Genomic DNA, 27,168 nt, shown 5'->3' with positions numbered 1-27,168 from the left:
CGGGCTCAAAATGTTGGTTTGAGACGCCGGGCGGACCGCAGATCGCTGCCCACAATCCGGCACCCGAGCGACGATTCCAGCGCCCTCCGGCGTACATTGACCTTGAGATTAGCGCTTGGAGACCACCCTTGGGCCACGTCACACAAGAGGAAGATATTTCACCTGTTTCACGGCACACCTATCAGAGTGCACTGTAATCGTCGCGCGCGGGCGCCGAATTATGGGGAGCGATCTGTGGTGCGCGCGGCTTCTGAAACCAATTTTTAAACCCGTGAAAAAACGAAACCACAAGCCATAGCAACCTCGAACCACTTCAGTTGCGCCTTTTTCGACATGTACTACAACTTCCTCATTGATATCTGTGAGCTAAAGCCGATAGTTAAAAAGTTAGAAAATGAATTACCGCTAATTAATTCACAAGGGGGCGATGAAAAAAATATTTTTTTGTTAGACCACACAACTGCCAAGTACGTACAGTTGGTTCCATTTGTGTAGAGCCCTCCGTTTTTTCTTTAGCCCCTGGCCCCTGTATACGAAAAAAAATTACAAAAATTACAATTAAAGTTATTTCGCGGAGATATAGTAACTGTAACTCAGAACCCGAGTTCTGATTCGGAAGTGATCCGTGGAAAAATGTGCCACTATAGCTGAGTAACTACTATACTATCTGAGTAACTTGTTTACCGAATCGAAGGGATGTGTAGGGGTAGTTGGTACATAGGCATAATAGAATAACTGCTGCAAAGAACGACAAGGGTAAGAACACGTACGACACAAGCTTCAGCAGACTGGAGTAAAACCCCAGTTGAGATCTGCTGAAGCTTGTGTCGTACGTGTTCTTACCCTTGTCGTCCTTCTTTTCAGCAGTTATTCTATTATAACTTGTTTACATTGTACAGCTATACCTTCACAGAGTGACAACTAATTACATTTACAAGTTATTTTCCCCAAAACTCGTTACTATAGCTAATATATAGTTACAGGAAAAAGAAACCATATTTAGTTACGTGCTACTCCAACTTGTTTGTTACCCAGGGCTCGAAATAGCAAGGCGGAACAATGCACATGAAAGAGCGCATCATTATCTTACAGTCAACCGCATCCTATCATTAGAGACGAGCGGAAAAAAAAAATAAATGCTTTTCCGGCGCGTAATGCCGTCCAAGGTGGACCGGTCCTTACCTCGAGGCTGTTGCTGCAGTTGACTGTGATGATACTTTTTCCCGGGACAGCACCGACGGCGAGCATGGCAGAGCCGAAATATTGGCACCGCTGCACTAGCTGAAATAGATTATGCAAAAGAAGCACACATACACGCACACTAAAAGACAGCGTTTGCCTAAGGGTGAAATCATTCTTCGTGTAAAGCTTTCCGTAGCACCCCTCCCGAAATATTTTTCTGGCTATACGCTATGCTGGTTGGTCGAGACAAAAGTTTGGCAATATGTACAAATTTAGTACACAGAGGTCGTTCGGCGTCACGTGAGAAGGAGAGCTCATTCCTTTCGTAATTTGAGCCCAGTTCAGGGAGGGCGCATCGAACAACTACCAAGCACGACATTTAACCGAAACTTATGTCCCTCTTCGTCGCAGACGTTACTTCGAAAGTTATGCACATTTGCAAACTTGAAGAGTTGCAAATTGGGGATTACTCTTAGCAATAGACCTCTACCTATGAAACGTCATCATGACGTTGGTAGGCAGACGAAACCGAAACAAATCGGACGGGGAGGGCTGGGTTCCACGAATCGGCACTTCTTCGCTGCCTCCTATTGAAAGAAAAGTAGGACCGAATGTCGCGTCCCTTTCAGGAGCCATCGTAATCCCCTCGAGACCATGGCTTTCGGGCGCGACCTTGTTCGCCCCTAGCTTCCAGCGTAGCTCAACTGTACCAAATAGACCTCTCCCTGTTTGTAAACAAATGACGTCGTAGGGTTCGACAGCGCCACCAATTTGGTAGAGTTGAGCTACACTCGAAGCTAGGGGGCGAACAAGGTCGCGCCTGAAAGCCACGGTCTTGAGGGGATTACGATGGTCCCTGAAAGGAACGCGACCTTCGGTCCTACTTTTTTTTTCAATAGGAGGCAGCGAACAAGTGCCCATTTGTGGAACACAGCCCTCCCCTTCCGATTTGTTTCGGTTTCAGTCTGAATACAAACGTCATGAGGACGTTTCTAGGGTAGAGGTCGCCATTGGTGGCGCTGTCGAACACTATGTCGTCATTTGTTTACGAACAGGGAGAGGTCTATACCACTGGGTAAAGCGGAACAAGTGTCCATAAAATACTACAATCATGCGATTTTTTCAGATCAGAGGACCAAGTATTTTTCAAAGGGAGGGGGCGGGAGGTCCGGCCTTGGACAGCGATTGAAGCACTCTGTGACGACAGAAATTGAGGGGCGTCAGAACATCCACCCCACCCCTAAATGCGCGCCTCAATACATAACGCTTGTAACACAAACGTCGCCGTACCACCACTGGGCAGCGGCTTGTACTTTATTGAGCCTTCGTGAGCAGTACACAGGGATAGGCAACGTTTCAGTGGGTAGCGCTAGGGTGACAGCCTCACCAACTGCGCTCACTGGCCACGCGTTTATTTTTCGTTTTCCTCTTTTTCGTTTATTTTGTAAGGAATAACAAGCCGGCTCCTTGCCACTCTAACTTTTCCTTTTTCTCTTTTCCAATAAACAAGCAAGGTGACAAGTGACGGAGTAAACTATAGAGGAATGAGTGAACACAGCAAGGTGACAAGTGACGGAGGAAACTAAAGGAGTGAGTGAACACGAGGATAAACTGGAACGAGCGCCTAAGAGAGACTGATGGGTTTATTTTCACAGCAGCTTTCCGACATTGCGTAAGAAGCTAGTCCCTGCTGTCGCTGAGTACAGCACACAATCGTCTGAGTTGCAGATTATCTCAGAGCCCATATGGACCAGGTCAGTGGCGGATCCTGGATTTTTCTTGGGAAGTAGGCGGGTGGGTCGAGGACTGCGTGCTACATGCACTGCCAAAATATCGCTTGAAGCACGTGGAGACAAGGAAGGAGAAACTTAGGGAGGCAAGGACACATCAGCACCTTGGACATGGTACACAACAGATGTCAAAGTGTCGATATACATACCTCGTCGTAAGTGATCCAACGTAATTCGCCATTTTCTGTCCAATAGCCGAGTCCTTTCTCGCTGTCTGCATTTGAAATGTTGAAATCAAAGGCTCAGTGAAATGTCCTTCTCTAAATTTTTTCTTCTATAACTTAGCGACAGGCCTCTGATAGCTGCACTCCTTCTATACCCGTGTCACACGGGGCAGTATCCAATCATCTTCGAAACCAATAGCCGTCCAATATACTGCTCCAATGCTCTCTGTGGCGCAGGCTGACGCTTTACACGTTTGGTGACGTCACGTCCATATTCGATGGCCATTGGTTCCGATGATCATTCAAGGTTGCACCGTGTGACGGGGTAATGAAACCCTCCACTCCTTCAAAGAGCGTGTAAATGAGCAAGGGGAATCAACGTCACTTCGATCGTGACGTTCGCAGCCCCGATAGAAGGGCCGATCCCATGACAGGCCTAAGCGCAGTGGCAGTATGGCCAACACCAGCTAGATACAGAAAGCCTGCGCGCTCGTCGACGTGACGTAACAATTAAGATCGAGTCAGCCAATCAGGACCGCGTTTTCAACGGCCATAGCCAATCACGACGTGCTTTCAGCGGTCGTGGCCATGGAGAAGAACCACCGTCGTCTGCGAGTTGAGATTAAACGTCCCTGCGTACTAAATGGGAAAACTTGGAAATAAAGCGCAAAACGGTATCAATCTTTCTCAAAACTGATTTTCTGGAAGGCGTCTTGCACTCTTTGCCTAAATATTTAGGTCTGTAGGTTCCAGGTAAGCTGCAACATTTGCGGGTTCTTGGATTTGCAGACCGACGAATCGCAGTAGCAGACGAATCCTAACTATTAATTGAAAGAGGGAGAGGAGGCAATGCGCAGGCTTCCTCCTTTCTCTATCTAGGTGGTGTTGGTATAGCAGTAGCGGACGAAATTTTGGCGCTGAATGAGAGCTTACGGCTGCTCCCCGCGCAGGCCTATAGTGCCTAGAGCCCTGCATGCACGGGCCGACTTTTCCGGGCCCTACCCGACACGGGCGCATCGAAAAATGGCCCGACCCGACTAGGGCCCGGACCTTCATATGTTTATGCAGCCCGGCCCGGCGTCTAAGCGAATAGAGCCCGGCCCGTCCCGGTGACTCGGCGAGTAGATCCCGGCGTAGTATTTCTAGCCGTGACGCAGGCGTTTCTGGCGCTTATCAAACAAATGTAAAAGTAAATTTATAAGAAGAGAAGACAAGGCCACAAACATACAAGTGCTGGCGGCTTAACACCGTAGCAGCACGAGACCAAACAAAATCCAGAACGCACGCGGGCATGGGCGTTATCGTTACACTGTCAAGTGTTTGCGGAGGTAAAGGATGCTGTCGACAAACTCCTTCTCCCAGTCCCTACCCCTCTCACCAAGGTTTGCCAACATGATTGTGAAATACGTGAGGAGTGAGGAGCAATGTGAAGTGGCTTTGAGAATGTTCTAGAGGGTCGAATCATACGCATAATGCAGTGTCCTTTGCTTGTCTTTGCAAATGTATGCCCAGGAATGACGCAAGCACGTGAGTGGAATTAGCTGCGTGACGCGGTCAGTGTCAACAATCAAGCCAGTGTCAAGGTCAACAATTTTGGTGGATATAGACTTGACCCGGTTTTATGTTTACCATTTGGTAATAAAAGATGAAAAAGTGTTGATCAGTGAGTTCACCCTTTTACTACAAATTTTTATTTCTATCCTTTACAGAATTTTTATTTAAAAAGCTACGAGAGGATGCCGTTTTTGCAGTAAGTTATACGGCTAGGCGGACATCCTCTGGAAGATAGTACGTACGCGCAATATGATTAATTACCAAAAATCCATTAATTAACTCTTTCATCAGGGAATTTTGGGCAAAAGCGAGATAGCAGAACCGGAGGCGACCCTCGCTGACAGACATTTTATCTCTTAAAAACCCAGAAAAGAGCGCGTGCCGTGGAATATCCATCGCCGAGTTTCGGAATGCAAATGAGCCGAAGCCCAAAAACCGCGCCTCAGGAGCGCATCATCAAAGCTAACGGAGGCTTATCTGGGCCGGAAAGCGGTTTATCTGGCCAGTAGATCGGCACCTACTCCAATCATCTCCATCGCTTTAAACCACGTGGCCCTCTGACGTGACATGAGCGCTGCGCTCCCTGCGTTCCCGGTCGTCGCGGTTTCGGCTCATTCGCATATAAAAATTCGAGGATGGATATTTTAACGCACGTGCGTGTTTCAGCATTTATTAGACGTGCAATGGCTTTCAACGAGGACAGTTTCTCATTCTGCTATCTCGTTTGATGCCAGAGATCCCCTCATTAAAGAGTTGATTAATGCATTTTAAGTAATCAGTCATCTCGTAGTTGCATACTTTCTTTGGGAGGATGTCCGTCTGGCCGAATAACTCAACTGCAAAAACGACATCTGTGCTGCTCGCATAGCTTTTTGTAAAAATTCTGGAAATGATAAACATAAGCACCCTGCATATGGGTCACTCTACCCAGGCGAGGCAAAAACAACAGCGAATAACTCAACTGCAAAAACGACATCTGTACTCCTCTCATAGCGTTATTCATAAAAATTCGTAAAGGATAACAATGAACACCCGGTATATGGGTGACTCTACCCAGGCGAGACAAAAACGACGGGTGAATCGGGAGCGGGGGAAATGAGCCTTTAGGTTTCGTGCCGGGGGAATCGGGACGGGGGAGATGAATTGAGGGGAGTCGTGCTACAGCCACATGATGCATGGTCGCGTCGTGAGTCACGAAGATATCGGGTCAGTGTCGGGGAGTAGCACACTGACATAGAGGTCAGTTATCTGTCGTTTGATAAAGACACTCCAAACGACAACCGGGTCCATAGCATCCATCAGTGCAGGTCTGTGCTGATTATGTTATCTCCTCGATCATTCCCAAGTAGCGCAGTTACTCAAAGTACCGGTGTGTTGGCGACAGCGGGTATACTTAAATCAAAGTTGCTTTCTTCCTGGGCAGCTCAGCGAAACGAAACACCCACAAATAGGACATTCACTAGCCATCCCCCATGTGCCCATGCAGCACAACGTACTGAAAGTGAGTGAATGAAAGTCGAGTGCAATGGGGCTGGACGGAGGAAGCCTATCAAAAGGCCGAAAATCATAACGCCGAACTATCATAAAGCCGAAAGTCAAAAGTCCGAAAAATCATAACGCCGAACTATCATAAGGCCGAAAGCCAAAAGGCCGAAAAATCATAACGCCGAAGTGTCAGAAGGCCGAAAGCCAAAAGGCCGAAAAATAATAAGGCTGAGCAATGAGAAGACCGAAAGTCAAAAGGCCGCAAATCAGAACACCGAAATAAAACGGCGAAAGAAGCAGAAGACCTAGTGTAAGCATCCCTGTGAATGACCACTGAAAGGGAATTGCTCTTTTCATTAAAAAAAACACAATAAACTATAACCTCGTATTGCCAACCTAATCTAGCAATAATCTATAACATGTTTACTAGAAAGAGAAAGTGTGTGGTACGTGAATGCCAGTGAATGACTTGTATCACCCACTGAATGAATTGTAGAGGAGATGGTGTTTCTCTACATTTGGTAACCCGAACCTGATTGCCACCGTGTACAATAAACACACAATGACACAGTGGTTCATATCTCTACTTTTCCTTTTTGTTTTCCCCTAAGTTATCGAAAGTACTTTATTAATGCGATGTTCGATGAAACGATTTATTTGCTGTATTAATTCCCAACAAGTTTATTCTATTTAATCTGTAGAGCTAATTTTTTTTATCGCAGTTGGAATACCAGTTCTCGTATTCTGGGTTCCTCATTTGTCGGCGTTTCGATAATTCGGTTTTGTGACTTTTCGGCCTTGTGATTTTTCGGTGTTTTGATTTTTCGGCCTTCTGGTTTTCGGCCTTATGATTGCTCGATGTTTCGATTTTTCGGCCTTTTGAGTTTCGGTCTTTTGATAATTCGGCCTTGTGAGTTTCGGCCTTATGATTGCCACCCCTGGACGGATAGGTGGAAGACCTTGAATAGAGCCGTGAAACTAAAGAACTTTAATAAGACACATGCTGTCCACCCCCATTGCACTCGGCTTTCAGTACATTGTGCTGCTTGGGTGGTACTTGAACTTTCAACAACTTTATTGTTTAGATGAACTTTCAGGACACTGAGCTGCTTGGAAATGATCGAGGAGATAACATAATCAGTACAGATCCGGATTGATGGATGCTGGAGGTCATTGTAGGACCAATGACTGTCACTCCGCTCTCGGTCTTCGATAGTGATTTTCAGCTTGCAGAGGAATTGGAAACATCAAATTTCTGCTAATTGTTTCACGATAGAGGAAGACTGGACATTATCCATTTAACACATGGCGTCATGAAAACTTGTTCGAGACTAGAATTTGTGCAAGGCTCTGATAGTACGAAGTAACTTTTTTTTTTACATCGCGAGAACAAACATGAATACAAGCGATGCCGCAGTTGGTTTTGCCCAGTCACAGGTGAGTTACTTAAAAAAGTAGCAAAGTTATAGTTGTTCTTCGAAAATAGTATCCGAGTTACAGTTACTCTTTTTGAAATGTTCCTGGTTACCGCTATAGTTACCATGCTAATGTAACTTATAGCTACTTTACAGTTGCCTTCTAAGAAGAAGTAAACGACGAGTAAATGTAACTCTCAAAAATTTGTTTTAGCACCTGCGCTGTCCTAGCATTGTTGTACCGTATGGTATACGCATAGGATTTCCCATTGCAATACAGTCAAACTCCTTTATAGCGAACATCTTTTTAACGAAAATACCACTACAGCAAATTTTTTTTTGCGGTCCCGCTGGAGCCTATAGATCCAATAATAGACATCCCCTGTCCCCTGAGTTTCGTTGTAAAGGAGTTTGACAGTACTGGAATTCCTGAGTAACTTAGTTACATTTTACAGTTACTTTAGCCAAAACCGATAACTAGATGAAGTTACAAAGTTACTTTTGTAGGAAAGTAACTAATTACCAGATTCCTAATGGGGCGTTTCCTCGTCAAGCGATATTTCTGTTGCTTTTTAGCCGCCTCTTGTATTACATTGTCGTAGTGCAAATAACTTGAAATTACTGCAAGAAGTAACTGGTTGCAGGTTATGCAAACCTATATTCGCGTCACACGGTCGCTTCAATCTAACGTTTATTTATTTATTTAATTTCGTGTTAGCGCCGCGAAGCAACTGTGGCTATGAGCCGCGTACAGACGTGGCCAGATGGAGAGAGGACGGTAGGAAGGAGTGGGGAACAGGGGGGATTACCGTATTCTCCGGTGTATTACACGAGCGTTATACAGTAAAAAAAGTGCTCTGAAGAGGTCCTGCGCGTTATCTAACGGTGCGCGTTACACACGAAAATATTTCCTTGCAGAGGTCTTTCTCAGGTCGGTGGCGCACAAATTCTAGCCTCTTCCAGGGTGTGCTGTGACTTTCTCCCAAATCTCTTAGGGTCAGTTGACAAAACCGGCAAAAGGGCACCGAACTTCATAAAAACTTAATCATCAATAATTCTGAATTCTTTTCAGAAGGCTGGCGAGATTGAGAAGCGACGCGAAACCGAGAGCGGGGAGGCGACTGAAGTATACTATATGACATCGACTCTGTTGCATCGGAGTTTAATGGTTTTGACTAAATGTGCTTCAAATAATGCATATACCTATATAATACACTTCCTTGGTTTATTGTGTACACTGGTAGCAGCACAGAAGCTTGTAGCAACATTGCGGTGCGCGTTATACATGAAACTTTTTTCAAATTCGGCCCGTTTGTTGGGGGTGCGCGTTATTCACGAGTGCCCGTTGTACACCGGAAAATACGGTAGTATGCGTCCTGGGCCGTCTTCAGGGGGAACTGTGCCGACACAATCCAACGTCCGTCGCGTTTCATTGGTCCTTAGGTTCGCTCTTCTTTCGTTTCTATAGGCAGAACCCACACCCGCACACAACACTGCGCTGCACGAGAACGACCAGCTGAATTTGCTGTTAGTTGCTACTCAAGTCTAATTTCTTTATTTGTCACCTGGTGATCTTATAACGCGAGCCGAAATCTCACGTGGTATCGCGTCAGTCCTCGTGCGGTAGACACAAGCGGTGCTTATCGACGCGAGTCGTCGAGCCGAAAGTCACGAGCACGTGAGTGAGCTCATTAGTGGTGACATATTTAGCGAGTCAGCAATATAAACTTACTCGATTTGTGCGCTTTCAGAACCCTGCGCATGGCACATAAGAGGGTCATAACTCCCCTCGGGGAAATCCTACCAAAGTTATGCTACTGAAACCTTGATAGGCAAGCCTGAGCGATGGGCAAAAACACGTAAACAAACACAAACACAAGCCTTCGTGTTTGTGTTTGTTTACGTGTTCTTGCCCATCGCTCAGGCTTGCCTATCATGGAATTTATCCACCAGCGAGCCTGCATTTACGCCATTCTGTCTACTGAAACCTTCCTGTCTCGCTTTACATTCCTGCAGAATATTTGGGCTCTACGTAACGCGAAAGCTAGAGATTTTTTTTTTTTTTATTCTTGTGAACTGTGACGTCATGTTCGGCTCCAACGGAGTACCCGGCTCTCACCTGGCAACGTTGTTGCCCTTCGCGTCTTCCGGGGGGCCTCACTTTTTGCACCGTGTCAGCGGCGCCCCACGTGACGCAACATCCGACCGCTTCGGCCTTCGAGAAAACACAAAAGAGGGAGAAGGCATCTGTCCCATTTTTCCCTCTTTCGATCAGCCTCACATGACTTCTCCACCACGTGACCCTCCCCGGACGCCGACGCCGTTGCTAGGAGTAGAGTGTCCTCTCCAGAACATGACATCATCGCAATTTGTGGGCTTATGACTACGTCACTCACCCCTCGCGTCATCGAAACTTGTGGAGGCGCAGCAGATTTTCAAAAATTGACAGGAATGCGCAGCGTTCGTAAACAGAATTGAAATTCGCGTATAGAATCTTTGAGGCACCTTCTTTTCATGAACTAAATAAAATAAACGCTGTTTTCCGAATCCGGAGTGGCACATTAATACTCAAACATTAATTGTTGAAGTATATACCAAACAATCGACGAATTGTAGAAAAAAATAGCATCAAAGTAATAATAAACCACAACTTTATAACCATATATGAACCATAACTTGTTTGGTTACTATTACCTTTCATCTAGTTACGTACGCTCGAAATGTAGGATATTTTGCAGACTGTGTAGATATCACCCGGCGTGTACTGTGTCTTCCGTTAGTACTGTTGGTGCCGAGCTGCACGACAGCGTCTTTCCCTAACACCACTACTTCGTGGAAGTAAACAAACCAATACATAAAGTAAAGTACCATTTTGGGTGCGCCCGCGCAAGATGGCCCCGTACACAGTGTTGGGCAGCTGCTGGAGGAGGTCTGCTGGATAAGGAGCTGACGTCACACGGATACGTTCGGGTCCCTGCAAAGAAAGAAACGTTTCATGACGACCCCTTGCCTACAGCCGATAAAGCTTCACTCTCGGCCGTGTCTCTACGTCTCTACCCGAGAAACGTCATCATGACGTTCGTAGAGAGACTGAAACCGAAACAAATTGGAAGGGGAGGGATGAGTTCCACGAATGGGCACTTGTTCGCTGCCTCCTATTGAAGGAAACTATGACCGAAGGTCGCGTCCCTTTCAGGAGCCATCGTAATCCCCTCAAGGCCATGGCTTTCGGGCCTGCTGCACGTCCAGCATGTCGCCACAATATAGGCTGACAACCTCACATGTAAATCAAACAACCACGCGATTTAGCCGAACATATGACGTCATTATGGTAGCTAAATAATGAAATGTTATAGTGTTACATAAGGCCAAGCCGTTCTCAACATCACGTGAAGGAAGCTTAAATCGCCGTTTAGAAAAAAAAAAAAATCGTTTCAGTGAAGCGTTGTAGGAAGGCTGAAATTTTATAACGCAATATAAGTTGGTACCAGAGGTGGGGAATAGCCTAATGCATTACTTTTGAGTAATGAGTAGTGGCATTACTCGTTACTTTCGTCGAATCAGTGGCATAGTTAGGTAAACTGTGACACATGGGTTGACAACCACTGACATCGCGAGCCTCCAAATCCTATTCGTTTTCCCGTCCGAAAAAGCAGGAATTACAGAAAAGAGAGTTCGGCCTCCGCATGCACCGCACCCCGCAAGTCATGTACCTAAAACCACTGCAGGATTAGCAATGCGGCAACTATCCTCATAACGCAAGTATTGTAGTAGGATAGGCTCTACATCTACGCACGTTCTCCGGAGACTGTATTCCTCGCAATATGGGCACGTGTAAAATGTGTGACGTGAAGGGGACATACTCTATAGTAGCACACTGATACTGGCGTGCTGATATATGACGTGCTAGGAGGTTCTTTGTTCAGCGCACGTGCCATAGGATATCCCTTTCATTCCTTCCGCGAACATCGAGGATGGGCTGATGTTTTCGCTGCTCCGTGACGACACTGTCACTTTAATCAGACAGATCGTCGGCTGAAGCGCACGTCGTCATTCACTCAAACGGGCGACAACACATAGCGAGGTCTGTGTATGCAGCACATGCACTTTCGATGGAAAATGATAGCTCGTCGCGTCGTATAGTGACGTCATGTCAGCAGGCCCAGCTTGCATTTGTCCGCTTCCCGCAAACTTTTCTTAGTCATTTAGTAAACTAGTTACGTAACAATACGATGTCGTTCGGACAAAATGTCTTCCGTGGTCGCCCCTGTTGCTTGATGAAAATGAACTTTCCGTGGCGATCAAACACCCCAAACGTCAAATTTGTTGTTAATGGGAACGGGGGCTCATTTCCTTGCTCTCTTACTAAGGTAATTGGTGAGTATATTGGTGCGTAGCAGGGACTGAAACAGAAACGAATATCGGTTCGGTCTAAGGTTACGGTTAAGTGTCAGAGCTCTGAAAGCGGTTTTGGTTACGGTAACTGGATTCACAGTTCTAATGTTTGCGGTTACTGGTAACCAAACAGTAGAACCGGGATTTTTTTTTCTCTCTCTCTCTATGATCTACAGGCTGTGTGGATGTCGCAAAGTGAACTACAAAGTGCAAACGGGTAAAAATGAACATATTTATCAGTTGCATTCCGAAAGGGTGGCGCAGCGCCATCTGCCAGGTCGAAGGAAGAGTAAACTCTTCCTTCGACGCACTTTGACCGTTTGCGACATTCCCCGTAACGTAATTTGTTAGGGTCCCCATTATCTCGTGCACATTCATTTCGCTCGTGCTATAACAAGCTCCAAGGCAAGAAAAACTGCGTGCGTTCAGCAGACAGATGTAGAAACAAACAACGTGCAACGCTTCGTACCTTAAATGATCACAATTAACAGTGCAGTTCATAACTCACAAGGGACGTACGTAATACATGGCATACGATTAAGCGTCTAAATCCACAAAATGGTATGTTGCTACACAACTTGTGAATGAAAAACACATGACGAAGATATCAGCTTTAACAGAAGCCACCACTAATCAGAGTTCTAAAGCGATACAAATAACCCATCCCAAGTTGTTCGGGTTCGCGCTTGAACCGATTCATATGAACCGGCAACCGAAATCACATTTTTTTCATGCTACGGTTTCGGTTAATTGCCGATGGTGAACTGCGGTTACGTTCCGGTTATGGTTCTTGAAAAAATTTGGTCCCTCAGTTTAAAAAATCAGTCCCTGGAATGTAGTTCAGCAGGCGTATACTATATTATTTTACTTGGGCCACGACCAGGGATTTCACTACACCCCCCTGCATTTTTGCACCCCCCCCCCCCTGAAATTTCTCAGGGGGCCCCACCCAGTTCGGCCACCAACACGTTCTGGTAGAGAGTCATGCGCAGCGAATTACGTCCTGTATTGTCAAACTTGTGCTGTAGGACCACTGTCATGCAGATGATCGTACCATGCATTTGCCCAATCTGTGTGCTAGGTATTCATTGAGCTTCGTGGGACAAGGTGCTAGTCTTTTTTCTTTGTCGGTCGTGTGATTATGCATCTTAATGTTGAAATGCCGTTCATAATGAATCTATATTCTAATGTACTGTGTTCTAACGTAATAACATGTACACATAAAACGAGATAGCTGTGCAGAGATGTCACCATTGTGCCACGATTCATTCCGTGTCTTAAGAAAAATTCCTTAAGTGGAACCTTCACCAAGCATAACCCCCCCCCCCCGCCCCCCTTGAAAGCTCGGCAACCCCTCAGCAGTGAATTTCTAGGGAAATCACTGGCCACGACACCTTGTGTGACCAACAACATTGCACTTCTAACGGTGGTTTGGCCGCAAGTGTGACGTGGAACACGAGCGACAACAGAGGACAAAAGCCTCTCTGAAGTACCTTTGTTTTCACACAATGTCCTAACCAATTCGCCTGCGAAACCCATATTACGCCACACATGCACGTGCACCGCTAGAAGTCGCAAATGAGGCGTCTGTGTGGATTTTCCCCACTCTGCACGTAAAAACTAAAGCGAACAGACACGAGTCATATGGGTGTGGCGTACAACGAAAGACACGGGAGATGATCTCGAAATCGTAGGACTGAAAAATCGTTCGCTTCGTCAACCCAGCCCTGGAGTTAATCCAGAATTTTTGAAGATAAAGTATTGCTTTCCTTAGCGTGATAAATGCATGACTGGGGAAGCTAAAAGTTGGGCATGTAAAAGGACGACACGACACCGACAGCTCAACAATAAATGCGGAACCTTTTAACACTCCAGGCTTATTTGTTGCAGAGCAATACATCACAGAGGAAGCGAAGTACTGGAGGTCAAAACCATTAATACGCACATGTAGTCCCGAGCATTATCTTAAAAATAGACAAGTGAAGAAAAAAAAACTAGTACCTCACCAAGACCCCTGAATCTCTATTTTTTCGCTTTTGGACACTTGTACATTTTAGCCTGGTTTGGTTTGGTTTGGTTTGAACCAGCCGACATACGCTTGTTTCATTCCTTGAAGTCAGGGAAAGGTAATGGAATCTTTTTCGTTTCCGTTACCACGTCCGTTACTGGTCCTTATTTGTTTCTGTTTCAGTTTCGGTTACCACCATTGTTGCTTTCCTTTCCGTTAGGTTTCCGCTTCGGTTTTCGGTACCGCTCCACCTCCAGCTTTTTGTTTTCCTTCTTTCTTTTCTTCCCTTTAAAAAAAAAAAAAGACCATTGAGACTGTGACAAAACTTAATTCCTCTACGTTCTGAAGTCTATTTTGATACCGCGCGGAGACGTTCTTCTCATCGTCAGCATCTATTGTTGTTGTTCTTGTTCGGGTGTCACACATCCATTTTTTTTATTTTATGTTAATAACATGCACCACTCTATACGTGCAGCTCTAGACATGGTATTCTGTTAAAACAATTTATTTATGTCGTGAATTTAGCGCCCTTGAAAACTTCCTAGAGCAACTAATAGAGCAAACATAGTACTACTACAGGACGGAAGTAAAATGCATTTAGGATTCGCGGCGTCCGGGTTCTCTTGATCTCTGGGCCTTGTAGAACACTATTTTTAACAAACTCATAAGTCTTCTACGTTTAACTGAACTTTCAACATTCTAATTCAAGCTGTACTGCATGAGCTGATTGCCTTGCGAGAGACCCATATCACAACCACACAAAACCTGAATTGATAAGAAAGGCATATCAACAATAATGATTTGCGCCTCGTATGGCTGACGCCCAAAGCATGGTGACCTAATGTAAAATAGGAACTGCGTTCGCTATAAGGTCAGCTGCATATATTACAGTTTACCCTAAAGGTGGTCGAAATTAACCGCAGTCCTATCCACCCTGCGGCTAGTGCGGCATGTCGCCATATTATACGCTGACACACCTTACGTGTAAAACCTTCTCCAATTACTTATTAAAGGGAAAGGGAAATGCGCCAGGTGCATGTAGTGGAAACATTTCGACAGCATAGCGAAACATCTACATGTTTCTGTCTTCTGATGCTTACTTTTCTGACTGTTCTCGGTGATGGTAATGTGATACGCAGGTTATTTGGACAATGCTCCAAACACTAGATATATTGTTGGAGAAGGCTGAGCAAATTACATCATCCACTTTATTTTTGCTTACAAATGGTGTACTCATCTCTGAGATGCGCTAACACACTTATACGTGCTGTCAGGCATACGCTTTCCTTCTTATTTATCCCCCAAAACATTCGAAATGAAGCGCTTCAACTGACAAAGCCCCAAAAATCAGAACTCCTGCAGGGTTCCTCGAACGCCTAGCGTTCCAGTTAACCGCGGTACTATCCCGAAAGCGAGTCAAGCAAATCGAGTTCGTTGTACAGCTGCTGGAAATGAAGCTTATGGGCATTTTGTGGCGTGACGCTATGTATGATGACAGCAATAACCGCAAAACATCAAATGTAGCAAGAATGAAGCCAGGTAAACCACAAAACGACTTGTAGCTGTAGGAAAGGTGATGCGACGGGAATTCCCCCTGATATCCTTCAAATGCGTCGGAATATGATCCACGCGAATACGATTCATTCCTGCCATCTTCTACCTAACATTTTGGCTTACGACCTACTCGTACACAACGCACGAGAAAGTGCATTAATGATTAGCTCGTACCTCTACAACTGTCCCCGCGTCCTCGGCGGAGAGATGTGAAAATGCAAAAATTTCGTAAAAATTAACTGGACCGGAAGTGCCCTTCCCCTAGCGGCCTAGCCCACCTCAACAATTTCAAATTTCGGAGCAAGGGCACACTCTTTCTCACAGCAGCAAATATGTGTGAACGCACTCACGAAATAATGGACCATTTTCCTGAGATGTGGCGCCCTCTCGAATGTCGTCTGCTGCCACTGGTTGAAAGCAGATACATGTGGGGAGCCCCGCAGTTTCGTTTTCGTGACTTTCACTCCAGCGTCTGTTCGCTTTTCGGGTATCCATCTTAAATTTCAATCCCGGTTTCTTCGAGTGATTGATGATGAGCACATGTTGTGGTTCGGTGTAACGCCGCTGTGGTCGATACAGCATGATCGCGCTCCCGTACTAACGAAATATGAAGACAGCACGAGTGCGATCGGAATAATCGCGATCATTCCCGACGTCGCATCAGATTTGCGTTGATATCACAGAGATATCGACGTTGCCGAGATACACGAAATCACATCGGACTCATGCCAAACAACAACTTTATTTTCTGAATGATTGGCTAGCTTCATATCGCCAGGGGCGATGCTCTCTATCTTAGTTTGCCGGTGCGGACTCGTGCCATCGGTGATTGTGCGTATCGTGAGTTACCGCGCCCATGAGTTATTTTGTCGAGCGCTGATGACGACGTTCAAACTTTGCTCCCATACTTTGGGAGAATGTTAGAAATAACATTTTATCCCTTCCAAATATCATTTGGAGAACAAGCCATGCTTGAGGTACTTTAGACAGTGACTAAAGTGGGCGCACCAGCTTATTATATAACGTAACCGGAAAGTAAGTAAATAAGCATTATCTGAAAAAAGAAAAATCCCGAGGCGGAAAAATATTTCGCGACGGGTTTTACGGAAGCTTTGCCGTCGGTTTTCCCTCAGTCAAATGCACTATTAAAGGGGCAATAAACAGGTATGCAAGGTGTACTTATTTCTAATGCAGTGTGATTCGTTTCCTACAGTGATAGCAAAAATTGTTGTCGCAAAAAAGTAAATAATGGCTCCAAACCGACCGAATATTCGCTGCACTCTTTCGCGCTTATGCCCCGCCCTGCGATGCCCTGGCGACATAGCTACACGTCATTTGGACATCGCGCACCATCAACATTCAAAAAGCGGGACGCCTATATATTGATTTTGTTGTAATATCGGGAAGTGAGGTCAAGTCTAAACATATTTACACTTGCCAATCCCAAGGTATGCCAATCCCATCCCAATCCCAAACTTGCCAATCCCAAGGTAGCCAGATAAAAAGGTACCAACAGCCCACAATATTCCATTTCATGTGCGCACTATGTTTTCAGCGCTGTATTGCTCCGCGAGGTCATAGCGATGTTCCCACAACCGGTTCTCCCCGCACGCCGCTGCTTGTGCCAACGAGGCCCGTCATTGGCTAGGAGTCCGAAATCTCCCTCACCTCCAGTGACTGGAATGCAACTTTGCTACACGTGCGAGACGTGTGACGTAGGTGCTCTCTGAGTAGGAAGGAGAGACTCATTGCGGATTGTGCTCTTTGAATGGCATTGTTTCATGGTAAAGACGCTCGCTAGGAGTAAATGAATTTCACAATTAGATATCGTGAGCCACGTTCTTTCATAGAGCATAATAATTGGTGAATATTCGTGGAGCTGTTTAGTGCACCTCAAAATGTGCGACTTGGAGTATTGAACCAACACCACCTTGATAGAGAAAGCCTACTCACTCGTAGACGTGACGTAACACCCAAGAGTCAACCAATCAGGATCGTGTTTTCAACGGACTTATAGCCAATCACGAACGTGCTTTCAGCGGTCGCAGCCATGAAGACGAACCACCGTCGTCTGCGAGTAGTGATTTAACGTCCCCGCGTACTAAATGAGAAAACTTTAAAATAAAGCGCAAAACGGTCCAATATTTTTCTCAAAAGCGTGCTGCACTTTTTGTCTACAGGTTCTTAGTTAGGTGCAACCACTTGCGGTTTCTTGGATTCGCAGAACGGCGAATCGCAGCAGTAGCAGGCGAATTTTGACTTTATATGTCCACGTAGCGAAGGAGGGAGAGGAGGCAATACGCAGGCCTTCTGTATCTAGGTGGCGTTGATTGAGCCCCTTCCCTAGGGTGCCTCAATACTATAGCTCCACCTGCATACACAGAGGGAGCTAGTATTCAGGCACCCTACCCTTCCCCACTTTGCTACGCCACGGTGTGAATGTGCAGGTTGGGACAAAAGTTTACGGAACACGCGAGCGGCGTACTTCTTCGTCGGTGCGACACCCTAACCCTAGCGGCTGCGGGAAGCGGGTGAGTTCACTGTTTCGGAGGGATGGAAGCGTGCGCTGTTAGCGACACACAGTGGTAGTTCCGGTGTCGCTTGGGTGTGTCTGGGAAGTGGACGAAGCTACCGCTGTGTGTCAATTTCGGCTATATAACGTTATTGTTACCGTTGCGAGTTTCGGTAATATACCGTTTCTGTATCCGTTATCGTTAGCATTTCCCATTTCGGCAATATACCGGTTTTGTTTCCGTTATCGTCACAAGTTGTAATTTCGGTAATATACCGTTTCTGCATCCGTTATCGTCACAATTTCCAATTTCGGTAATATGCAGTTTCTGTTTCCGTTATTGTTACCATTTCCGATTTCGGCAATACATGTATACCGTTTCCGTATCCGTTATCGTTACAATTTCCAACTTCTGTAATATGCCGTTTCTATTTCCGTTATCGTTACCATTTCCAATTTCGGAAATATACAGTTTCTGTTTCCCTTATCGTTACCACTTCCCATTTCGGTTAGTTACCATTTCCGATTTCAGTAATAGACTGTGTCTGTGTTCGTTACCATTACTCGGGGATTTTCCCAGCCACCGTCCCGCACCCCATAATACCCCCAAAAAATAATGCAACACCCCCAGCGTACCGGCAAGAAAGGCTAGAAACGCCACAATAGTATAATTGATATGGACGTCCCCCCCCCCCCCCCCGAGATGAATCTCCTAGGAACATCCCTGCCATCGTAGCCAGCAGGGGGTGGGGGTTACAGGGTGTTCAAACCCCACCCACCCCGAAATGGTACATTTGGGAGAGGCAAAACCAGGGGAAATCCTCCTCTCCCATGTAAAGACCCCATAGAACCCTCCTGAAATATTTTTCTGGCTACGCCGCTGCTTGTCTGAGTATGTCCTGCTTTGAATGAGTGCTAGCCCTATGTGCTGGGCCAGTAGGTGTAAGAGAAATGGGAAACCTGACTCTAATAGAAAAGCCTCGTCCCTTGGAAAGAGCCAGTACCGCAGATAAAAATTTGCAACAGCCACAGCTGAAAGTAGTTCGCCCTGAATACAAGTTACCAGATATGAAACGTAATTAAATTATAGATACAATTTCTCGCGCGCGTTTTGAAAGTATTTAGAAAACCGTAATTAACTAATCCGAACGCAGTTAATTACTTCACACTGTGCTGCTTCTGACCGTCCCGAAACTGGATTCCCATCGTATGCACCATTCCTTCGATATATCTAGGTTCTTGTACCGTTTGAATACTACTTGAACCTTGCTTCAGTATACTTATTTGCAACGTTAGTAGTCTTCTAATAGACATCTTCCTGTTTGTAAACAAATGACGTCATTGTGTTCGACAGCGTCACCAATTTGGTAGAGATGAACTACCCTCGAAGCTAGAGGCGAACAAGGCCGCGCCCGAAAGCCGCGGTCTTGAGGGGATTACGATGGTCCCTGACAGGGACGCGACCTTCGGTCCTACTCTTCTTGGCAGCGAACAAGTGCCCATTCGTGCAGCCCTCCCCTTCCGATTTCAGTCTGTCTACCAACGTGATGACGGCGTTTCTCGGTAGAGGTCTCAACGAACAGAAACCGAAACCAAACTTCACCCGACTCATATCATGGTAGCGACCCCCCCCCCCCCCCCCGTTTCTAAGCTAGTGCCCTCTAGGGGGCAGCCCGCGTGACGCGAAAAAAATATAAAAGAGAGAGAGAGAGAGAAGTTACTTTGTAACAAGGCGGGTATGGTATCTTCAGGGTCATCATACAACAAAAATGCGTCACTGCAAGCATGCCAAGTATACGTCCTCCTCTGATCGTCCAGTAGTAAAATTCATTCAATTCAACGATTCCTCGTTTTCACGGGCATCGAGAAGGTTGTAGGAATTAATGCACGCGGTTCCCAGACAACTACATTGTCTGTCACCAGCGGTGCCTCAGAATCATAACCGAGGCTTACTGAAGGAAACGACTGAGAAACCTTCTCATACATATTCCGTAGATACTTTTAACACAAAATGCAAGCTCATATTAAGGAAGTTTCCGTGACTTGAGATCGGAAAGGCGAAAGCTATATTCTCCTAAATGTGGTTCTCCAATGTTGCTCAGCGTAGGTGTCTTCCTCTTGACACAATCGGACTTCGATCCTTATTATGAAGGAGTTCATTACCTCATTCCCCACATTAACACCAGCAATGGGGTAGAGTATCGCCTTTGGCGATGAAACTCCCCATTCTTCACCATAAAATAAATGTTAATAATAATAATAAATAAATAAATTCTTTTTTTTTTTTCTGTGAAGTCGATTTCAGAAAAGTGAAAACATGCGCGTGGAAAAAGGAAACATAAGCATCAGGCTCTTCATGTTTTCCTCGACCGCCGATAGTTCAACGCCAAATTTGTAATGTAGAAGAAAAGATTATAGAGACGAAGACTAAAACATACAAAATCAGGAAAATACAGGATGTGGGATGCAATCAAGCATTTATCCATACCCACTACAACCCTTGGCACCTCGAATGTGTGGTGACACTTCCCTGTCGTTCCTCTGCAGCCCCTACAAGGGGCCAGAAACGATACAGAAAACTGTTTGAACGTTACGTAACTGTAATAATGAGTCACCTCAACCTTATGCCCCCTCCCGCCGTGCTAACGATTCTGGACAAACCAGGCATTGTGTGTCATTAAAAGGAAACGGCATTTCGACAACATGTTAAGTCAGTCTTTCATCGAAATTTCTATTCGCCGAGATGAAGTCATGAACTAGTCTCCGTTAATGATTGTGTCAGGACACATTGTATAGCCGGTCCCGTCCGAAAATAGGAAAAGGAAATGTGAGAAAGAGATGCCGGATGAAGGATGAAACAAAGAAGAAAAAAAGAAAGGAACGCCGACGATATATTACGAACTGCTTCAGAAAGCTTCGAACTTATTTCCTTTCATGACATCGCAGCTCTTTTATATTGAAATGGCAAGCGGGAACGTCTTTTTTTTTTCTTTTTTTCTTCTTTCTAATGTTGACATATCAGGCGACAAAGTGACAGCTGTCTTTGAACTTGTCAAGGCACCCGAAGGCGCTCATCTCAACGTTGCATCACTCACCGGCAGTATCCTGGTCTGACAATTCAAGAAGCTTTTCTCTTTCATGAAGCTGTAGTCAGTCGTCCACCGACGAGAGGTCCTCATAAAACCATTCCATCTTGACATCGCCAAAGTAACGGAGCGCAGTCGAAACTTTGCCATCGTCGCACGATCACAAGATAGACACTAATCCCAACATGAGTAGCTCCGCATCAAACTTCACTGCTTGCACGGCTCGCTATCTGGCAAGCATGACGAGAACTTTCGTTTTATTTTCTTCTCTTTGGATCCGTACAGTGGCTCGGGCGCTGATATCAATTGGGATAAGTTGCACGCCATTGGGCCATCCCAATGCGCCGTACTTTCCGGGCTAGACTGAAGCAACTGAAGCAACTCCTGCGATTCTTGCAAACTGGTCTGTCCGGTCTGCTTAGTCAGTGATATGCTGCCATCTACCAAGGGGCCGCGGAACAACCGTTCAGGTGAGCGTTTCTTGAAAGGGAGAATTTGGGCCGAAAATTCTGGGTTGGATGCACTCTTACGATAAATGAAGTTGTCTGAGCAAAGGTCACCAACGTGATATCAGCCACTTCCGCGAGCAATTGCGAGATTGACTTATCGTGACTTCGGAGGCCTTATCGTGGACACCTTCCTATATCTACTGAAACTATACCTATTTAGGTCTACCGTGTCATATATATGGCATTCCCGAAAAGCCCTGATGCTGCGATGCTATTATGTTGTTTTGCCCATAAAAACACGAAATAAAACGAACAAGAGCGCAAAGATCGGTCGCACCGGGGCTGTGCATGTTTGTGCATGTGGCATCGTTTCAACTCTCTGACGCATGTCGACAGATATTGTTAAACTGAATGCGAGCAAAGGAGAAGGTATTTTAGTAATTTGCAACCGCGACTTCTGACCAACAAGGTGACCAGCAATCAATTTTTGTTTTGTTTCTAATTCTGTCTTGCAGAGGCGGAGAGTTGTCAATTTCCCAGAGGGGGTGGGGGCGCACCGCGAAGTAAGTAGGTACTCTGGCTGGGGGGGGGGGGGGGTATGTTTATTAAGAAAAAACAGAAAGGAAACGTAACCCAGATGGACGTCGGCTTGTCATTTCAAAAAAAAGTGAAAAGGGGAAGAAGAAAAAAAAAGGCAAAGAAAAGAAGAAAGCAAAAGAAAACAAAAAGAAGGAAAGAAAAGGAAAAGAAAAATGGAGAACACAAAACTACAGCTGAGGAATCACACACTCTGGCTTGATCCTATGATGTATGCAGAACTGGTATAGAAATAAGAGGAAGAAAGAACAGAAAAAAAAAAGAAAAAAAAGAAACGGAGAGAACGTAAACAGTGAACATGTGCACAACTGAAGGCACTACGCCTTTGAAAACTGAGTGCAAAAGGAACAAAATCAATTGAATCCTCGGTGTTTGACACGAAATGCGCGCAATATAATGAATATGGTCAATGAAATAGAGCAGCGGGAGTTGAACCCGCTCCCAACGGATATGTGTTCCGCAGATCCTCCCCCCCACCCCCACCGCAGTCGGCGCCTATGCTGTCTTGGCTGTCACAAGCGCTGGCACACTGTACACGACCAATTCTCGCAGCAGCACCATGACACGTCTCATCATATCTTTTGTTTGTTTGTGTGTTTGCGGTTGCTTTGAGTAAAGAACAAGATGGCCTTGTCATCCTACGTGTTGGAGAGGCGTAGCCACAGGGGGGTTTCGGGGGTTCAATACTCTCCCCCCCCCAAAAAAAAAAATCGTACCATTGATAGTGCATTTGGGAGGGCGAAACGATGGTGAAACACTCCTCCCCAGTATAAACATTTTTCTGGCTACGCTACTGTCGTGTTGTGATTGTCCTCACATGCCAGTGCTTCCCAAACACCGCGACCCACCAAAAATATAAGGTGTCGTGTTGCGATCCCCCCGCCCACACACACACACACAATCTTTGCGAAAAAGGAACAGCATGGCTTCTGACAAACACTTCAGAAAGCCGCGTGGCTGCTTTCTGAAGATTTTTAAATTTGAATTTTGAAGTAAGTCTCGAAAATTGTTGCGCTGCTGCCGGCTCAAGATATGTACTGCTTGCGACACAGCTGTCTGGAATCGCCTGTCAGTAGTTCTGCAGCCGATGTTTCTTTGGCTGCCCCCGAAAATGTTGCTCCAATATTGTATTTAAAGAAAGACCATATGCTGCATGTGTTTATTACCCAAAACAAATGATCTTGCAACACCTGGAGATTTGAGATGGGATAAGCCACAGGGTGCTGATTTCAGATGAGCGTGCTGCAACCCGTACTAAAGTTTTAAACTTTTCACGAATCACGCAGAATGGCACAGAATCATCTCTAAATCAATTACGTCGAATCATTGAACAAAAGACGTGAGCAATATCTCTAAGCTGAGAGGGGCAGTGGAGTCCAGAGCTTGGCGACGATGACGCACGATGTCAGCGCTCTCATGCCCAGCTGGTCACACACATAATGCGTTCCATGCACGCTGTTTTATACACTCGTTGCACGCCTCACAGAGGAATGGTCACAGTTTTTGGATGCCTTGTAGTTTCCAAGAAGCCTTCTTTCACAAGCAGTTACAATAAGAAAACGAAAGGCACTTTCTCCAGTCCCAGCCCTAGGCAGCACAGCCTGCCGGCAACATCCGTACCAGCCAATGTCCATTCAGCCAGTGGTCTGGAACCTTGATTTGATTGCACACTACATAAACGTGAAAAATTGTCGAAGCCGCATATGCGGCATGCCTCGTTCCACTCCGTGAATAGCTAACAGAAAGGGCACGAACTCTTCAATCAATATAGCGACAATAGAAAGGAACGCAGTGCATAAGTTCATAAAAATCCGACACACGTTTGCGCACCAACGAGCCTGGTATTCTGTAACGTCACTGCTATCCCCATCAAGTGTGGGGCTCCGATGTGGTTACCAGCGGCTCACATTCTTAGAAATTAACTTCACCACATAGCACGCTCCTAGCCAACCATCATCTCGAATGATATCGTTATCTGTCCTGATTTGTTGAAAATGGGGGGCGTACGCCTTTTCTGTGACACTTATGCTGTTCATAATTGTCACAAAAAAGGCGCACGCCCCCGTTTTCAACAAATCAGGGCAGATAACGATATCATTCGAGGTGATGGTTGGCTAGCAGCGTGCTATGCGGTGAAGTTCATTTTTAAGAGTGCAGTTTCGGATTCATTTCTCGGGCTGTCTCTGCTTCGAACACGGACTTGTTCTGTAGCAACGCGGCAGCCTACTCTATCGCTGTCATTATTTTGCTGAAACCGACTTCCTTCCGCTCCCGACAGCTTCACATGCACACGCCATGCAGGGTCGATCACGTCGCCTCACTGCGTGGTCGAGGGCTGATGCTCAACTGTTACTTGCTCGGCAAAGCGTAAAGAATATATCTCCTCCCCTTGACTAGCCACGCGATGGTGGTGATGATAGCGAATCTGCTTGCCGTAGTCGGAAACGCTCAGGCGGGAAAACGTCACGGCGGTGGTGGCAGGGACTGAAACCGAAACGAATATAGATTCGGTTACGGTTACAGGATTCGCTGTTTTAATATTTTCGGTTACCGGTATAACCAAACAGTTGAACCGCTATCTTATTTCGGGTTTCTCTAGGATGTATCTGCAAGCTGCATGGATGTCACAAAATGAGCTACAAAGTGCAAATGGGTAAAAATGGACACGTTTATCGGTTGCGCTCCGAAAGGGTGGTGCAGTGCCACCTGCCAGGTCGAAGAAAGAGTGAACTCTCTCTTCGACGCACTTTGGGCGTTTGCGACATTCCCCGTAAAATAATTGGTCGCGGTCGCTATTATCTCGAGCACATTTATTTCACGATGACAGCCTTGGGAAAAGTTACTTTGAAAAGTAACTAGTTATAGTTACAATTACCCGAGCCAAAAAGTAGTTAAGTTATAGCTACAGTTACATCGCAAAAACAGTAACTAGTTAAGCTACAGTTACAAAGTACAGTTACTTTCAGAAAATTTAGTAATGAAGATGACGTATCCACATTAATCGCAGAATTACTTTTATTATACACATATCTGTACATATTGCACTTAAGCAGCTGCTGCTGCTCGAAGTTTGCATCACTGAGTTTCCCGGCCCACGCAGACAAGCCGCAGAACTGGGGCGCTGGAGGGAATGCCGGTATTATATTTAACAAATATTATTCCTATAATTAGGAAATCATTCAGGGCAGCTAGGGTGCTGCGGCTGTCTTCTTCCCACCACTCGAATACCTCGGCCTCCTGTACAGTTCTTCTTTGTCCCGTCCCGATTTTCGCTGTTTCTTTCGCATGTAGAAACTCAAGGCGGTCATATGACACATGCTTCTTTTCAGTGGCAGCCTAGGCAGTGTCACGTTTATATTCTTCAAAGATGGCAGTCCTTATTGTTTTGAGAGTAAGGAACTGCAGAATAACCGCAGAGGCGGTCAAAAGGTCGTTAAAAGGAGAAAAAGGAAAAGAGAAGACAAATGAAGTGTGATGCGAGGTGGCTCCGAAATGAAAAATCTTCGATTTTGAAAAGCAGTAACTAGTTACCCAGAAAAGTACCTATTTACATTTAAAAGTTACATTTCCCGTACCAGTAACTAGTTACAGTCAATTTACATTTTTTGTAACTAGTTACTTGTAACTAAGTTACTTCCCAAGTCTGCACGATGGTATAGTTAATGTTCTGAGGCTGGAACACAGAATAAGGGACAGCAACGCACCATGCCTCAAATGCCTAATAACAATAAAAGAAGTACTGAAAAGGTTAGCCAGCTGTAGCCCAGCTGTCCTACAGCTGGCTAACCTTTTCAGTTACTTTCTTCTTTCCTCTCACATTTATTTCGCATGTGCTTAACAGGCTGCAAGGCCAGAAAAACAGCGTGCGTCCAGCGGTTTGCAAACAGATGTGGAAACAAACAAACGTGCAACGCTTCGTATCTTAAACGATCAATATAATACAGTTCCTAACTCATAAGGGACGTACATAATACACGTCATACGATGCGTATATGTCATCCGATTACGGGTCCAAGCGCATAATGGTATGTTGTCTACACAATTTCTGAATGAAAAATGCATGACGTGGAAACCGAAGCACGTTCTACATCACTAATTAGAGTTGCAAAGCGACACAAATATCGCATCCAAAAGATGTTCACGCTTGAAGCGATTCATATGAACAGGTAACCGAAATCACATTTTTCGGTTCAGGTTACGGTTACGGTTAATTGCCGATGGCGAATTGCGATTGCGTTCCGGTTCTTGAAAAAAAAAAAAAAGGGTTCCAAGTGATTTTCGGTTCCATTCCGGTTCCACTCCCTGGGTGGTGGTGCTAATGAAAGAGCTCACCGTTGCCGGCCACACAAAGGTGGGCAAAGTCACGACTAACGCTCTGGGGGAATGAGCGTCCTGGGCCGACTTCTAAAGGAACTGTGCCGACGTATGTCTGATTTGCGTCCGTGGAAAACTCACGAAGAACCCCCAGACAGCACAGCCAGCACCGGGTTCGAACTCGGGTGCGTCCCATTCTGTACGCGACATAAGGCCAGCACGGTAACCTCGCGACTAGCGCTGGGTGGCACCACAAGCTCGTGCGCTAAGGCCAATCGCGACGTTTATGTATTCGGATTAAACATCTACCGAGGAAACGTCACCGTGACGTAATGATGACGTTGGTAGACATATCGAAACCGAAAGAGCGCGGGTGGTGACCGCCGTTTCACAAAGCTTCACCCCAAGAGCTGCGTCGTCTGAAAGTCAATGTCGTAATCCTGAGCGGGATGTCATTTGTTATTACGACTTAGTCCGCGCTTCCTTCGTAGAGACACCACGTGCACTCGCGAGAGAAACTCGTGCCCTTCAGGTTCCTGAAGATGGAAGAGCCCGGTAGCCATCTTTAGAAAGGGCTACCGAAAAGATCGGGCTACCGGTAGAATTCAGCAGAACAAGGCCATAAAACTAATAATATGTAAGGCATTACATAAAAATCTTACA

The 27,168-nt window shown here is 45.7% G+C and overlaps 1 protein-coding gene across 1 annotated transcript in view; it reads right to left on the bottom strand.

Annotated features, from left to right (window-relative positions):
- LOC135389738 (long-chain-fatty-acid--CoA ligase 5-like) overlaps positions 1-27,168 on the bottom strand; it is a 77,454-nt gene that overhangs the window by 27,452 nt on the left and 22,834 nt on the right. Inside the window, exons 4-6 of the mRNA XM_064619769.1 lie at positions 10,459-10,564; positions 3,122-3,186; positions 1,183-1,281 (exon numbers count right to left, since the gene is read on the bottom strand). Of these exons, the coding sequence (XP_064475839.1) occupies positions 1,183-1,281; positions 3,122-3,186; positions 10,459-10,564 (270 nt within the window). The remainder of the gene's footprint in view (positions 1-1,182; positions 1,282-3,121; positions 3,187-10,458; positions 10,565-27,168) is intronic.

The sequence above is a fragment of the Ornithodoros turicata genome, chromosome 3 (assembly GCF_037126465.1).
Source record: "Ornithodoros turicata isolate Travis chromosome 3, ASM3712646v1, whole genome shotgun sequence".
NCBI lineage: Eukaryota > Metazoa > Arthropoda > Arachnida > Ixodida > Argasidae > Ornithodoros > Ornithodoros turicata.
The sequence above is the reverse complement of the archived record's forward strand: the minus strand, read 5'-3'. Positions and strand labels throughout refer to the sequence as shown.